At 40.6% G+C, this 17,126-nt stretch overlaps 1 protein-coding gene across 3 annotated transcripts in view; it reads left to right on the forward strand.

The window, feature by feature from the left end:
* LOC137136375 (3-hydroxy-3-methylglutaryl-coenzyme A reductase-like) overlaps positions 1–16,387 on the forward strand; it is a 46,499-nt gene extending 30,112 nt beyond the window's left edge. Inside the window, exons 16-20 of one of the 3 annotated variants that reach the window (XM_067521675.1) lie at positions 11,563–11,733; positions 12,289–12,429; positions 12,526–12,699; positions 14,695–14,849; positions 15,414–16,387. In XM_067521675.1, coding sequence (XP_067377776.1) covers positions 11,563–11,733; positions 12,289–12,429; positions 12,526–12,699; positions 14,695–14,849; positions 15,414–15,438 — 666 coding nt within the window. In that variant the 3' untranslated portion in view covers positions 15,439–16,387. The remainder of the gene's footprint in view (positions 1–11,562; positions 11,734–12,288; positions 12,430–12,525; positions 12,700–14,694; positions 14,850–15,413) is intronic. The other 2 variants (XM_067521676.1, XM_067521677.1) reach the window with 2 other exon arrangements.
* Positions 16,388–17,126: the final 739 nt, after the last annotated feature.

Here is a 17,126-nt window from a genome sequence, read left to right on the forward strand (position 1 = left end):
ATTTGCTCTGCAGGTGTGCTCGTGCGCGTGAACTGAAACTGAATGCATGTAATATTTACAATGCAGAGCTGTGGCATTAGGTGTGACAATATGATTTTGTGCTGTTAAACCTAGTCCACACATAAGTAAATATACATTGTATTGATGGGATTTTAGTTTTAATCATGATAAGTTTGTTGGCCTCATAAATTTAAAACCAAGTTTTAGATAGATTTAGAAGTATTAAACTTATTTTTATTATAATTCAGTTTTTTTAAAGCAATATTTATGTAAATAGCATAGTTGAACATTATCTTTTACAGCTGACCAGTTTGTCAGGAAATTTCAGTTGTATATTCTATTAGGATAAACAGCCTGTTAGAAGAGGAACTGTAAGGTACTAGTTTTAGGGTTGGACCCTATAAGGCGCTTGAAACAACTACTTAGTTTAAATAAGGTTTATTATAAAATATAATAGTTGGCAAAACAAGATGAAGATGTAGTAAGTTCTGACACGCTAGATGTAGCTGAACTTGTGTCTATGAGAAAGGACATGAAGATGGGTATCTTGACAGTCACTTATGGGATATGGTGTATGTATATGTGAACAAAACTTATTAGAGTCAGTGGGAAGATGAGCGGAGTCTAGAGGAGAAGCAAGCTTCTTATGTGGAAGAGTGGAGTATGATCCTGGTAGAGTAGATAAATCTTGAGATACGGCGAGGTTTAGTAACTTGAAGATAGGGTAGAGAAATAGTGGGAGGAGGGACCACTGGGGAAGATGCAATGGTCTGGATCCATAACACAGAGGCAGGCCAGGTAGTGAGCGTTTGGAACGTAGCTATGGTGAATCTGCAATCCCTGATTGCAATCCCTGAGTGAAGAGAACACCAAAATCCCATTAGTGACTCAGTGCCCTAGTGCAATAGTCTCATAGCTCTCGATTCCAGTATTCTCTTATTTGAAACAAACATGTTTCTTAACATTGGAATGAGAATTCTTACAGTGGATATTTAATTGGTGACATCCTTGATACAGGTAACTTGAACACATCATGGATACTCGTCTGAGTTCAGCATTAGAGTAGTAGATAATCACATAGCTTTGTAAAAACGTAACACGGTATGATCAGAACATAGACATGACGTGGTAAATCTTATCCTTATAATCACGTGGTTACAAGGGGTTGTGAAAAACTTGATCCCTCGTGGGCAGATAACAGTACTCATAATCCTAGTCATTCATTAGGTTAGCAACAGGGAGTCAATATGGAGTGGTTACTCACATAACCAAAGTAGCAGGCAGAGTCAGGTCAAAAAAACGTAGCGTGGTCTGAACTGTAGATAGCAAGGAAGAGACCTGAGGAGGTATATGAGCAGAGTGGTGAGAGGAGGTGAAACTGCTTACCAGTGATTAATTAAGCAGGAAAAATGTGACTGCACCAGGTACAGGAAGTGGCTGCAAAATAAAAGTCATGAAGGAGGAAGTGAAGTTGATGATCCTGACAGGAGGGCTTTATTTGATTCAAGATTCAAGATTCAAAGTGTTTATTGTCATATGCACAGATAGAATGCATGTTTCCCTGTACAATGAAGTTCTTACTTTGCCCTCCACTCTGAATGTCACACAGTTAGTAAAATGAGAATTGACAAAAAGTAGAAATAAAGTAAAATACAAATAAAATAAAAATAAGAGCAAACAAAATAAGAGCAATAAGGCAATAAAGGTGAGGTAGTGCAGTTCTTAAAAAGGCAATAAATTGAGGTAGTGCAGTTCTGAGTAAGGCAATAAAGTGAGGTAGTCCCGTTCTCAGTGCGGTAGTGCAATTCTGAAAAAAATTAGTGTGCAAATACAAAATGTGATTCGTAAGCAGTTGTGTCCATGTAAACAGTTGTGTCCATGTAAACAGTTGTGTCTATGTAAACAGTTGTGTCCGTGTAACAGTTATGTTATGGTATGTTCATTGTTGCAAACTCCTGTCAGCTGTTTAGGAGTCTGATGGCAGAGGGGAAGAAAGAGTTCTTCAGCCTTGAGGTTCTGCATTTCACACTTCTGTACCTCCGTCCTGAGGGTAGAAGTGTGAACAGTCCGTGCTGGGAGTGGGAAGGGTCTTTGAGTATGGACGCAGCTCTCCTGTGGACTGTGCGGCGGTAGATGCTCTGTAGAGAGGGCAGTGGAGTCCTGGTGATCTTCTGTGCAGTCTTCACCACTCTCTGCAGGCGTTTTCGGTCCATGGCAGTAGTGCTGCCGTACCACACCATGATGCAGGTGGTCAGGACACTCTCAATGACACAGCTGTAGAAGTTGCTGAGGATCTTAGGCGACATGCCAAACTTCCTCAGCCTCCTCAAAAAATACAGCCGCTGTTGGGCCTTCTTGACCAGCTGCGTGACGTGAGGTGTCCAAGTGAGATCCTCAGTGATGTGGACACCCAGGTATTTGAAGCTGCTCACCCTCTCCACTTCAAGCTCCCGGATGAACAGTGGCGGATGCGTTCTCCTCTCCTTTCGCATGTCCACTATCATTTCCTTCGTCTTGTCCGTGTTGACGGTGAGGTTGTTGTCTCCACACCATGACACCAGACTGGCCACCTCTCTCCTGTAGGCTGCCTCGTCACCGGCAGCAATGCGTCCTGTCACTACGGTGACGTCCGCAAACTTAAGGATGATGTTGTCCTTGTAGGAGGCGACTCAGTCATAGGTGAACAGGGTGTAGAGGATGGGGCTGAGTATACAACCCTGTGGAGTGCAGATGTTTGTGATGAGTCTGGCTAAAGTCCTGTTACCAATCCTGACAGACTGAGGCCTGCCAGTCAGGAAGTCTAGGAGCCAGTCACAGAGGGTGGGGTGTAGACCAAGTGTGGACAGTTTGTGGGTGAGTTTGTGGGGGATGACTGTGTTGAAGGCGGAGCTGTAGTCGATGAAAAGTATCCTCAGGTATGAGTCTTTATTTTCCAGATGAGAGAGGGAGTAGTGGATGCCAGCAGCAATGGCATCCGAGGTGGACCTCTTGGGCCGGTAGGCATACTGCAGGGGGTCAATAATGTCAGGTATGCTGCTCTGAATGTGGGCCAGCACCACTCTCTCGAAACACTTCATAATGATTGGAGTGAGTGCCACTGGCCTGTAGTCATTCAGGCCGGTGGGTGGGCTCTTCTTAAGCAGGGGGACGAAGGTCGTGGTCTTAAAGCACAAAGGAACGCTGCACTGGCTGAGGGAGAGGTTAAAGATGGAGGTGAGAACATCAGCCAGCTCGTTGGCACATGCTCTGAGGGCCCGCCCAGAAATGTTGTCAGGACCTGCTGCTTTGCGGGGGTTGATCTTCCTCAGAGCTTTGTGTACCTGGGTCGTTGAGACAGTTGGTGGAGGGGAGGGGGGTTGGGTGCTCGCTGTTTGGTGACAGGGTGTGTTTGTTTCAGTCTTTGTCTGTAAGCAGGGTACAGGAACAAAGAGATGTGGTCTGAGTGTCCGAAGTGGGGGCGGGGTGCAGCCCTGTATGCACCACGTATGTTACTGTAAACATGGTCCAGAGTGTTCTTATCACGGGTGGGAATGTTGGTGGCTGGTGGTATTTGGGGAATACAGTCCGTAAACTACACTGGTTGAAGTTGCCAGCAACAATAAAAAAAAGCATCAGGACTCTCTGATTTCCCGTTGGGTTGTAATCCTGGCTCGTAGCTCGTCCAGTTTATTTTCCAGGGACCGCACATTCGCTAGCAGGAGACTCGAGCTTTTAGCCTAGCATGGAGCCTTCCCCTCTTGCCTCGCTTGCGTCGCCGTCTCCGAAGCGCTCTCCTGGGGTCAGCTAACTCACTAGAGCCCGGTGCGTCATGGCCTCCGGGTTGGTTACGGTGGTGACTCTGGGAGCGAAGAATGACTTGTAGCTCCAGCGGAATAAAATTAGCAAAGTCAGTGTGTTGTGAGTTGGCGATGTCCAGTAATGCCTGTCGGTTGTATGTTAGCAGTGCATGGCATTTGTGCACTGCAGAAAAAACAAGAAACACACAAAAAAGAAGGAAAAGCCAACATTCGAGCGCGGAGCGAGCAAACACGTCTGCCACGGACGGCGCCATGTTGTACCCCCCAGTGAGACCCCCCAGTGAGACATTCAGGAGAAAGTATTTGCGTGCAGTAATATTCACTTTGTTTAACTTGACCCTAAGATACAATTAACCAACCAGAAAAGTAAATACCCCAATTATTTTTGTGTGTGTGCAAAATTTTTTATCCTTATACCACTGTACTCAAAACTTTTCTGGCAGAAACACTGGCCATGAACATTAGACCAACGTATGCTCCTCAAGAGCATGACACTGGTCAAGTGCCAGCAGTCTGTTTGGTCCTGGCACTTAGAGTCAACCATGTCTTAAAAAGTGATTTGAATATTTTATTAAGTTACTGAGCCACTTACAAATGCTTACACAAATTTGTTTCATCCCTCTCAGTTTAGTGGTGATCCTGCTGCTATTTAACAATATAAACAAAGAAAAGGAGCTATATTCATTGTGAAACAGTTTTAGTTCAGCTCCAATTCAAATTAATATGGTATCTGTTGTGAGTGTTGTCAGTTAATTATTAGACTATCAACCTTTAGGTCTGCTGTTTTGGTTTACTAATATAATTCAAATATTGAAATATGAAAAGTTATATCCTTTAAATCATCTGTGATTGATTAAGCTAAGCAATGTTCACTACGACTACTCAGCCTCAACAGCTGAACATAAAAATAAAAACCAATTGAAATCAAACTCTAACTAGAAATTACTGCCTTTGCCCTAGATTTAGGGACATGGTAACTTTTATTAAGTCAATAAACCAAAAAAAAAGTAATTTATGGCACTTATGGCAAATTGCTAATGCTTTGCTCCTTATCCAGTTTAATAATTTGCGGTAGTATAATTCTCCATTCTCATCATGAGAACATGAATTTCTTGTTGTTCCAGAAGCCCACTTCTCATCAGGTTGCCCTGGTTCCTAACACCTAAAATGGACCTTGTTATTTTATACAAATACATATAGTACAGGCATAGAACCACAAGACTATAACATGGTAATACAAATCCCCTTAATGCCAATAATGGAGGTTCTGTTCAGGACTCAAGTCCAAAGGGCTGTGTTAAAAAATTTATTTGATTGACAGCCCTGATATTATGCTAATGTACAATAAGCACCAATGTTTTTTGAAGAATGTTCCTGGGTACAAAGCTTCAATTGCCCACAGTTCCCTATAAGCACACACCTAGCAACAGAACATCTCTACAGTACTATGTGAGTTCAGTTTTCAGATCTGATGGAGTTGCATCATTAGGTCTGTTGAGTTGAATGGCCATATAAGTCCAACAAATACAGAAAGCTTCACAGCCAAATGCAAAGTGAACTGGCGTCATATATACAGTTTATATCTCGGTCCAGGCGATTCGTTATCTAAATAGACAGATTCACATTCTTTTTGCGTTTAATTTAAAGACCTTATAGCTGACATATTAACTAATAAAGAATGCCATCAACATAACTCAGAATCCAACTTTTATTATCTTTGAAAAAACGTCCATGTTATCTGCCTTGTTAATTGGCTTTTGCTGATCTCCCAGGTATTATTTGCCACGTTATCATGCATTCCACCAGCAAATGTCACACCTGGAGGTACGAGGTGGTAGCTTTTTTTCCCTTTTGCACTCCAATACCATTATAATATTTGTGGACAATGCCGGAATCATCGGCCCTATCAGTTGGAACGATGAGTCAGCTGACAGACAGGAGGTAATAGCCCCATGTAAGGACAACAACCTCCATTTCATTGTCTGCAAGACCTAAAAGATTGTGCTGGATGGCTCAAAAAACACAGCCTTGGGACTGTCCATGGGACACCTGGTAACAACTTCAAGTTCCTCAAGGCCCTATAACTAAAATTTGAAATGGACAACCCACATCAACTCTTTACTTTACTATGCACCGCAAATATTTTTCTATTTATACAATTTCTTTTGTTTAGTTTTTTCTTTTACTTAACTTTTTTGATACTGATCAGATTTATTTTTTATATATATTTTTTATTTTATTTTATTTTATTTTATTTTATTTATTTATTTATTTACTGACTGGAGTCAAATTTAATTACCTTGCAATTGTGTATTGCTGATAGTAAATGTCTTTGTTCTTTATAAAGTCCTAATATGTAGGAACATTTAAACATTTAGTCATGAAAGTTAAGGCATTTTGAGTCACCTCTCTAGTCTTTGTATGGTGTCAGGTGAAGATGACCAACTTAAAAATCAACAGAGACTTATCATTTTTATGAAGCAAGTCTCAAGTCTTAAAATTAGCAACTCGAGACTCTCACCTCTGTCTTGAAATGTGATTGGTGTCTTGTCAGGTCTAAAACAGCCTCAAAAATGCAGCTTTTTCTTTAATTCAATTCAATTCAACTTTATTTATATAGCGCCAATTCACAACAAAGTCATCTCAGGTCACTTTACAGAATAAAGTCAAGATTATAAAGATGTATAAAGAGAACCCAACAATTCCCCCTGGAGCAAGCCATAGGCAACAGTGGAGAGGAAAAACTCCCTTTAACGTAAGAAACCTCCAGCAGAACCAGGCTCAGGGTGGACGGCCATCTGCCTCGACCGGTTGGGGTGAGTGGAAAGGGGAGAGAGAAAAGAACAGAGAAACAAAAAGCAACAACAAAACATCGGGCAGATTGGTAGGACCAGTAGCTGCATGTTGGAAGACACACAGCTTCAAAGCTGGGGGACACCTGCAGAAAGGGCCAGAGAGAGGGGGACAGAGAAGGACAAACACAACTACGGGAGAGAACACACAGGACATACAGTGGTGACAATTGCGGGGTAAGAGGAGAGGAGAGATGGTCAAGAGGAGGAAAGGAGCTCAGTGCATTGGGGGGTGGGTCCCCCAGCAGTCTAAGCCTATGGCAGCATAACTATATGCTTTATTAAAGAGGAAGGTTTTAAGCCTAGACTTAAAAGTAGAGAGAGTGTCTGCTTCCCGAATCTGAACTGGGAGCTGGTTCCACAAGAGAGGAGCTTGATAGCTAAAGGCTCTTACCTCCCATTCTACCTTTGGGAATTCTGGGAACCACTTGGAGGCCTGCATTCTGATAGCGAAGTGGTCTACTGGGATGATATGGTGCTATAAGGTCTTCTATATATGATGGAGCCTGACCATTCAGAGCTTTATATGTAAGAAGCAGGGTTTTAAATTCTATTCTAAATTTAATGGGAAGCCAATGGAGAGAAGCTAGTGAAGGTGAAATATGATCTCTCTTGGTAGTTCCGGTCAGCACTCTTGCTGCAGCATTTTGGATTAATTAACTTTGAGAAAGGATGCTCCTAATTTTGGGAATGTTATGTCGGTGGAAGAAGGCTGTTCTAGAGATTTGTTTTATATGTGAGTTAAAGGACAAATCCTGATCAAAAATAACTCCAAGGTTCCTTGCAGTACTTCTGGAGGCCAGACTTATGCCATCTAGAGTAACAGTATGGTTGGACATCATATCTCTGAGATTTTTGGGCCCAAATACTATGACTTCAGTTTTGTCTGAGTTTAAAAGTAAAACATTGTGGGACATCCAGGCCTTTATGTCTTGTAGGCATGCTTGAAACTTTATTAACTGATTATTTTCATCTGGTTCCATAGATAAATATAGCTGGGTATCATCACCATAACAGTGGAAATTTATGGAGTGTTTTCTAATAATGTTGCCTAAAGGAGACATATATAAAGTAAAAAGTATTGGTCCTAACACAGAGCCTTCTGGAACTCCATAGCTAACCTTTGTGTGCATGGATGATTCATCATTAACATGAACAAATTGAAATCTATCAGACAGATAAGATTTAAACCAACCTAGTGCAGTTCCTTTAATCCCAATTTCATGTTCCAGTCTCTGTAATAAAATGTTATGATCAATGGTATCAAATGCAGCACTAAGATCTAACAGAACAAGTATAGAGATGAGCCCATTATCTGAGGCCATGAGAAGATCGTTGGTGACTTTTACCAGTGCTGTTTCTGTACTATGATGAACTCTAAATCCTGACTGAAAGTCTTCATACAAATTATTCCTATGAAGGTGATCACATAATTGTTTTGCAACTACTTTTTCAATTATTTTAGAAATAAAGGGGAGATTAGATATTGGTCTGTAATTGGCTAAAACACCTGGGTTAAGACAGGGTTTTTTATGTAGTGGTTTAATTACAGCTACCTTATAGGCCTGTGGTACATAGGCCTGTTTCTAAAGATAGATTGATGATAACTAATATGAACATATCTATTAAGGGTAAAGCTTCCTTGAGCAGCTTGGTTGGAATAGGGTTCAATCAAAAACTCTGAATAAGGGACTGGAGGACGGTACACGATAACAAATAATAGTGGTTTTTGAGTTTTCCAGTTTGGGTGTGTAAGGCTAAGAGTAAGGCTTTCAAATGAGTTATAACTATGTTTAGGTCTAGGAATTATTGTTAAGCTAGATAAGCTTTAGTGTACATTTTGGCCATATCAATCATTTACAACCCCAATTAAAAAAAAAGTGTAAAGTGTAAATAAAAACAGAAAGCAATGATTTGCAAATTTCTGGATTGTGTTCACATATGGCTTCTTTTTTGCATGATACAGCTTCAACTTACATCTGCGGATTGCACAGTGAACTGTGTTCACAGACAGTGATTTCTGGAAGTGGTTCTGAGCCCCAGTGTCCCCACTGTCCAGTTGAGAACTCTCTGTCTGTCTGTTTGTTTGTAATGCATTACCGACTGAGGGCCCAAAGATCATGCACATTCAGTTTTGAACTTTTGTCTTGGGTGCTTGGGCACAAAGTCCATCTTTACATTGGAGAGGCTCTGCCTATCTGAAATGCTCATTTTGTACCCAGTCATTTACTGACCTGAGAGCAGAGAGGAGGGGAGAGATGGTGATGCTCACCAGAACCACACTGATCGGAGTCACAGCCGTGACTTACCCCCCACCCCCCGCAAAGACTGTCACTAGAAATGACAGGTTTGACACGGGAGAGCAAGCGTCCGGCTCTCGGCGCGCAGGGGAATGTCAGCCGCGGAGAGCCACACTTGTTGACCCACCCGATACTGAGGGGCATGTCTGTGAATCCCTTATAGGAGTCAGATTTTCTGGTGAAATTGGGACCCCGGTCAGAGACATGTTGCGAGGGAGGCCATGGATCTTGAATATGTGGTTGATTAGTACTTTTGCTGTTTCTTTGCCAATGGGTAGTGTGGGAAGTGGGCCATCTTAGAAAACCTGTCAACGACTGTGAGGATGACTGTGTTGCCCTGGGATGGGGGAAGACCGGTAACAAAATCAATATATACATGGGATCAGGGGTGCCTGGGGATAGAAAGGGGATGTAGGAGCCTGTCAGGAGGGTGGCGACTATATTTTGGGCAAGCTAGGACAAATTCTCTAACATCTTTGGTGAGCTTGGGCCACCAGAACTGCTGATGCACCACAAACAGTGTTTGGGAGCTGACAGAAAAGGTGTGAAGCGTAACACCAATCCAGCACTTTGGATCTGAGTTGGCCAGATACAAACAACAGTCCTGGGGTACAAGTGGAGGGGGCTGATACATTGGCTTGGGCTCGGGAGACCTCCCCTTAAATCTCAAATATTGTGAGAGCTAAATGGACAGACGGAGGTAAAATGAAATCTTGTTCGGCACAAATGTGAGGGGGATAAAAAATACGGGACAGGACATCAGCCTTAATGTGAATGGGAAGCGATTGAAGAAGGCACACCGAGCCTGGCGAGGGTTGAGTCTCTTTGGCTGTTTTAATATACTCTAGATTCTTGTGGTCAGTAAGGACCACAAAGGGATGCTCAGCCCCCTTCAACCAATGCCTCCATTCCTCTAATGCCAATTTGACTGCAGACAACAGAGGGGAAGAAGATAAGGATGTCGTCTAGGTAGACGAAAACAAACTTGTTCAACATATCCGCCCACACATCATTGACCAGGTTCTGAAACACGGCAGGTGCGTTAGTCAGACCAAAAGGCACACCAGGTATTCGAAGTGCCCAGCAGGGGTGCTAAAGGTGGTCTTCCATTCGTCCCATTCCTAAATGCGGACCAGATGATGAGTGTTTCTAAGGTCTAGTTTAGTGAAAACAATGGCACCCTGCAGAAGTTCAAACACAGAAGAAATCAGTGGGAGAGGATAGTGGTTGCGCACAGTTATCTGATTCAACCCGCGATAGTCTATAAGGAGCCCACCATCCTTCTTATCTACAAAAAAAAACCTGCGTCCGCAAGGGAAGACGAGGGGTGGATGACACCAGCTGCTAATGACTTCTTTATCTGGCGTCCTGTTCGGGGCCGGAGAGAGATTATAATCTGCCCTTGGGTGGCATAGTGCCCCGACACCGGGACAGTTCGATGGTCATAAGAGCGTTGCAGGGGAAGAGAGGTGGCTCTGTTCTTGTTGAACACTGATTTGAGGTTGTGATAAACTTTCGGGATGTCGGTTAAATTTATGTTGTCAGAAGTGGGTTCAGGAGGGCTAGATGGAGAACTTGCTTGTCTAAGGCAAATAGATGGTGATGATCACCAGGACAACATGGAGCTGAGTCACAGCAGTGAAAGTTGATGAGATTTGCTAATCATCGCATTCTGTTTATATTTAAGTTTTACACATCTTCCCAATTTTTTGGGAATTTGCGGTTGTAAATATATGGTATAAGGAATTCTGAGTCTTCAAATTCCCAAGTGTTAAAGGAAACGTGCAGAAGACAATGAGAAGAAGTCCATTCCTGTTAATTTTGCCCCCTGAGCTTGATAGCAATTCACCAATTAACAGTTAAGTAGTTGGGAGGAAGTTTATGTAAACCAATTAAGTTATTTATCTATCCCATGGGCATGTTTACTATGAAATCTAGACATACAAGCACACAACCTAACAAGGGGGATAGCTGCAAGTTGGCTGGGGACTGGACTGCATTTCAGAGTTATTGTTGTTATTATTATAGTTATTCCTTTTTATTATGCATTATATTTTTAGGTTTTCCATACATTAAACTGTCCTATTTTTGTAAAAGCTATTTTTAAATAATGCCTTGAGCGAACTTCTTCAAATTTGGTACAAATGCATGTACTCTGCTACTAATTCAAAGAGGCATAAACTGCTGTGCCAGTGAGTGGTCCATTGGAGCAGACCATTTGAGTGTTCAGTAGGGCAGGTATTGTTCATGGATACCACTGTTAAATGGGATGATGACATTACATATAATGCCAAAATTAGTCATGTTATACGCACTAAATGCCTATAAACAAGTATCTAAATGGAGAAGGACACCTACATCTGCATTAACAGTGGTATCCATGAACAATACCTTTTGTCAAGCACATAAATGGGATGATGACATTACATATAATGCCAAAATTAGTCATGTTATACGCACTAAATGCCTATAAACAAGTATCTAAATGGAGAAGGACACCTACATCTGCATTATGTGCTTGACAAAACAATACATATCTCATTGTATAACTGCAGAAATGTGTAAAAGACATGAAATTCTCAGTGTATGCTGATAGAGATGTCTCTCCTGTAGGGCACAGAACAGGCTCTAAGCAGACTGCAGCAGCATTTCCCAGAACTGCAGGTGCTGGCTGTCAGTGGAAACTACTGCACCGACAAGAAACCAGCTGCCATCAACTGGATCGAGGGCAGGGGCAAGGCTGTTGTGTGTGAAGCCACCATTCCTGCTAACGTGGTGGGAGAGGTATAGAACCAGGGAGGAAAGTTTGGCTTTTATTGGAGTTCTTTCCAAGACTTTAAAAGGGCAAGCTGGGATGGTGATGATTTCTAACAGCAACAATGCACAACCCTGTCTGTGCAGGATTAAAAAAGATTTTTTTCTGTAGCACCTTTCAAATTTGGAAGTTCTTAACTCAAAGGTAGTGCTAAGTAATATTTGAGATCATATGAATTTTTTATATACCGTTGTAATATCATGTCACTCAAACCAGCTGTTATAATTCAGTATGAAAATATATTACATTATTTGCCACTAAAAGCATTGCAGAGCACTGTTCTTGTGTTGAGAGGGAGGATCCTCTAGACTGGCCTATCCATTTTACTGATGGGTTTGACACCAAGTTTGTAGTTAATCGAAACTTACTCTGTTTTAAAGAATTTGTAACACATAACTGAACAATATGCTGGGTAGCTGCTTCCTAATTAGCCAGCTAGAATAGCAGTCTATTAAATGCCCCCATTTAACTCCAAGTATTGCCAAAATCAGCGAACTCATGTTCAGTCATTTTCATGGCTGCAGCTTTTGAAAACAACGACAGGAGCTCTGGTGGAGTTGAACATCAATAAGAACCTGGTGGGCTCAGCAATGGCAGGCAGCATTGGTGGATTTAACGCTCATGCAGCCAACCTGGTTGCTGCCATCTACATAGCTTGTGGTCAGGTAAAGTACATCTGTTTATATTGTTATGCGTTGGTTTATATATTCTTGTGTTTTGTGTATTCGTGTGAATGGCTCTGTATGCGTATGTATCTCCAGGATCCAGCCCAGTCAGTAGGTAGCAGTAACTGTATTACTCTGATGGAGGCATCAGGGCCAACAGGAGAGGACCTATACATCAGCTGCACTATGCCTTCTATAGAGCTAGGCACTGTAGGAGGAGGTACCAATCTGCCGCCCCAGCAGGCCTGCCTCCAGGTACACACTCAGAAGGTGCACTCCAAAACTTGTCTGGCATAGTATCGGTTTTTTCTGGGTGGGTGGGGTGTCCATTCTCTTTAAAATTGGCAAATGAAACAGCACACGCACTAGCATCTTCCTGAATCCACACCGAATTGGGGCAATATAACAAAACAACATGTAGAGTCTGGTAGAATGTCAAACAGAAAATGATGATCATAATCTGCATTGATCTGAGCAATACATTAATTAATTAATTAATTAATTAATTAATTAGATAATTAGAATTTTAGTTTAATTAAGTAAAAAAAAAAATGCCTACCTACCGTCAAAATAAAAGACTTACATTTACATTTAGTCATTTACCAGATACAAGGTACTGGGTGAAAATTCCTGTGTTTTTTAAATAAATATGACAATATATATCATAGAAAAAATATCACTACTGTAAGTTTGTTTTTGTTTTTCAAAATTTTGCAGCCATAGTCAAAATAATTTCATCTGTCAAACATGGTGGAAGCATGTATGTATGTATGTCTGCCAGTTTTACCTGGTCACTGGTGTTTATTGATTACTTGAATGCTGATAAAAGTAGTAGGATGAAGTACATAGAATAGACTCTTCTTTAACACATTATTAAGTACTTGTTCAAGAATATACGTAGTAGGTAGGCTGGGAAATGAACTACTGCTTCCAAGCGTGATGTCAGCACTGTTTATGCAACTGATTTCAAAGCACCAAACACAGAAGCAGATGAGCACATTTATGAGCACAGATGAGCACAGTAATTTTTGGGTAAACAATTAAGTAGTTTAATACATAAATACAATTCACTATGAAAGTACTGTCAATTAAGTAACTTTTTTAGTCAAGTTTATAAATTCAGCATGCCAATGCTGAAACAATATTGTGCAGAAGATAAGACTGAAGGCAGAAAGTCACACAAATAAGCAGTAGCTGAACACACCAGCAGTAGGCCTGACCAATTCCTGACAATGCATCTTAAAGGAAAAACTCAGCATTTGTTTATGTCCATGAGTTCCAGATTCTAGACAGTTAATGTCTGCAAAGTATACTGCAAGTATTAAAGTAAGTCTTAAAGTGTGTAATTAGTTTGTTCCATTACTTATAAGCCATCAAAAATAGGGTGTATTTGTACGATACATATTTTTCAATTTGATGTACTTGAAGGCCAATATCAAAAGAATCCTGAATGCCTGGTCAGTTTGAACAGTCAAATGTATTAAAATAAACTTATAGCATATAAAACATAGCCAACCTCTGACATCCTGCCCAAATGACCTCCAAAAAAATTCCCCTATACAAGAATAAAAATGATAAAAGAAATATTAAAGTGCACACAATTATCTGCTCAAGTTAACCTGAGCTCAGGATTTCATTGTTCAGTAAGTTTTGAATTGTTAGGGCCCAACAAATGTAGAGATGTGACAGTGTGTTGAGAGGCAGAGAATCCATCTTCAGGAGATAAAGTCCTCCTACTAGTCCATCTTCATGTGGTTCACTTTGTAGTTCGTCTGTGTCTATATATCTTGGCTCAACTAGAGTCGACTGCAATATCTTATCTACAGCAGATGCAACCGCTTCATTCTTGACGTCTCTTACAATTACACAAAAAAAAAAGATATAAACAAATTAAACCATTGTTATATATCCATATTGTTTGAATATAATAGTTGCTATATAACTGTAGTCTCCTAAATGAACAACTGTATATTGCCACAAGTAACCTTAACAACAAAGCAGGCTTCTAATTAAGTTACAAAAGTTTTTAAGTGAAAAGTTTAATAGAGCAACATGTTGTCCCAGTATGAGAAGCAACAGTGACAGTTCACATATTATTGTACTACATACATTTAGCTGCTTTTCTAGCATGGGCTACACACACTTTTGTCAAATCCTTTGACTTAACCGCAAAGTCTTGACTTTCCTCACATGCCAAAAAACAAACAATTTCATCATCCCTGATAATACATTCAAACAAATATTTTTGTGTGGGCATGCGTGCAGATGCTGGGCGTGCAGGGGGCCAGTCTGGATTGTCCTGGGGAGAATGCACAGCAACTGGCCAAAGTTGTATGTGCCACTGTACTGGCTGGAGAGCTCTCACTCATGGCTGCTTTGGCTGCTGGACACCTGGTCAAGAGCCACATGACACACAACAGGTAATTGCAAGGAACCTTGAGTCTTTTTTTATCTGCCAACTACAAGTATTGGCACATTTCCCCTGCTCCTGAGCTGTAACTCACCCATTATACACATAGACTATTTGCACATAAAGACTCATTAAACTCACTTTACTGTAATCATTTACACCCTGTTGTATTTGCTGCTGTTACATGGTAAATGGTCTGCACTTATTTAGTGCTTTTTGGCACCTATTACTCAAAGCGCTTTACAATGCTTCTCGTTCACCCATTCACTCTCAATCACACACACTCCCACACCAATGGGGGAGCTGCTATGCAGCTGGCCAACACATACCGGGAGGTTGGGGTTCAGTATCTTGCTCAAAAATACTTCAACGTCTAACTGGACGAGCAGGGAATCAAACCAGTAACTGGCGCAATTGGTGGACAACCGCTCTACCTCCTACGCCACAGTTTCCCCGTATACAATGTATCTCATTATGTTTGTCAACGAATGTGTCAATTTAACCCTTTATAAAAACACCTATAACTATATTTCCTTTAACATACAAAGATCTGAACTATCTGTTCTGTTTGCAGATCCAAGGTGAACCTAAAGGAGTGAATGTGTGGCAGGAAATTTTTCTCTGAGACCCTAAGAGTACCTCAGCCTTCAAGTACTTCAGTGAGCCCAGGTCACTGGACAGACCATTAAGGGCTGGGAATATCTCAAATGGACTAAACCTTCATAATCAGCAAACTCAGGCATATAAGAAGTATTTTCAAAGAGACATGGGAGTGTCTTTTTACCAATCTGTGTACTGTTTATAAAAAGAAGCCATTAACCAGCCAGTTAAACCAAAACAGTTTGCTCTCCTATTGCCAAATGTGCCACGATGAACAAGAGAAACACCACTAACAAAAAGCTGTAAGTTGTCTAGCTGGATATTGGAATTTAAAAATTCTGATTTATTTGTTCATCAAGGACTCTTTAAAAAATTGAATAATAAACAATAGATGAATGACATTGATGTAATGTCTCTGTACTGCTAATGCAACAAATAGTACTATGCAACAAATTAGTTCTGTTAATGTTATAGTTACACTGTAACATAACCATAAAGCAACAAAACCCATGATTAAATATTTGATTGCAATATTTGGTTGCAATTCACAAAAACTGTATTGAAGACAAGGTTTTGTCATTGTGTGGTGATAAAATTAAAGAATTTTTCAAAAGGTAAAACTACATTTGCATAGCATCTATTTTGGAGTAAACAAAAGAGGACTTTACATTGACAGATTGGACTGGATTCATATGACTATGATTTGTTTCAAGGTTAAAAAATTAGTTATCACTAATGACACTGACAGATATTTTTGTCTGTAGGACAAAGCAGGCAACTTCTGGGGGCACCAGATCGATGTTCACTGCCTGGCCATTAGGAAGCTACATAAGTAAAATATTAAGATAAATCTATTTTATTAATCCTGGTACATTCAATATTATCCATTAACCTTCTTAATGCATTATCAACACAGTAGTACATAATAAAAAGTATTAAATGTGCGTTACTTCTAAATATTGTTACTGTATTAATAAAGTTTTATGAATAAATCTGTATGAGTAATTGAGTAAAAAGTGACTTAAGTGAAAGTTAGTAGACATCCACTCTTTTTAGATGTTCAGATATTCAATTTAGGAGACTTATGTATGTGATGTTTGATGATCTTTTCTGTGTGAGAGCTATGATATAGGTTAAAATCACAGATGTCTGGATAAAACTCTTTATGAGGACATGTTAGATTTGTATTTGGACATCTTGTATTCAATTCAATTCAACTTTATTTGTATTGCGCCAATTCACAACAAAGTAATCTCAAAGCACTTTACAGAAGAAAGTAAAAACTATAAAGATGTATAGAGAAACCTCAACAATTCACTCCTCAAGCAAGGCCTAGACAACAGTGGAGAGGAAAAACTCCCTTTAACGGAAGAAAACCTCCACCAGAACCAGACTCTGGGTGGGCAGCCATCTGCATCGACCGGTTTGGGTGAGTAGAAAAGGGGAGAGAGAAAATAAAAGAACAGAAAAAACCAACAACAAAACATCGGGCAGGTTGGTATGACCAGTGGCTGCACACTGGAAAACACACAGCTCCAAAATTGGGGAAACCTGCAGAAAGGGACAGTGAGAGGGAGAAAGAAAAGGAGGAAGAAACTATGAGAGAAAGAATACACAAAGTTAATCTCCTGCAGTGGTGACAATTGTGAGGTGAGCGGAGAGAAGGACAAGAGGAACAAAGGAGCCT

This window comes from Channa argus, chromosome 11 (assembly GCF_033026475.1).
Source record: "Channa argus isolate prfri chromosome 11, Channa argus male v1.0, whole genome shotgun sequence".
In the NCBI taxonomy this organism is placed as follows: Eukaryota; Metazoa; Chordata; class Actinopteri; order Anabantiformes; family Channidae; genus Channa; species Channa argus.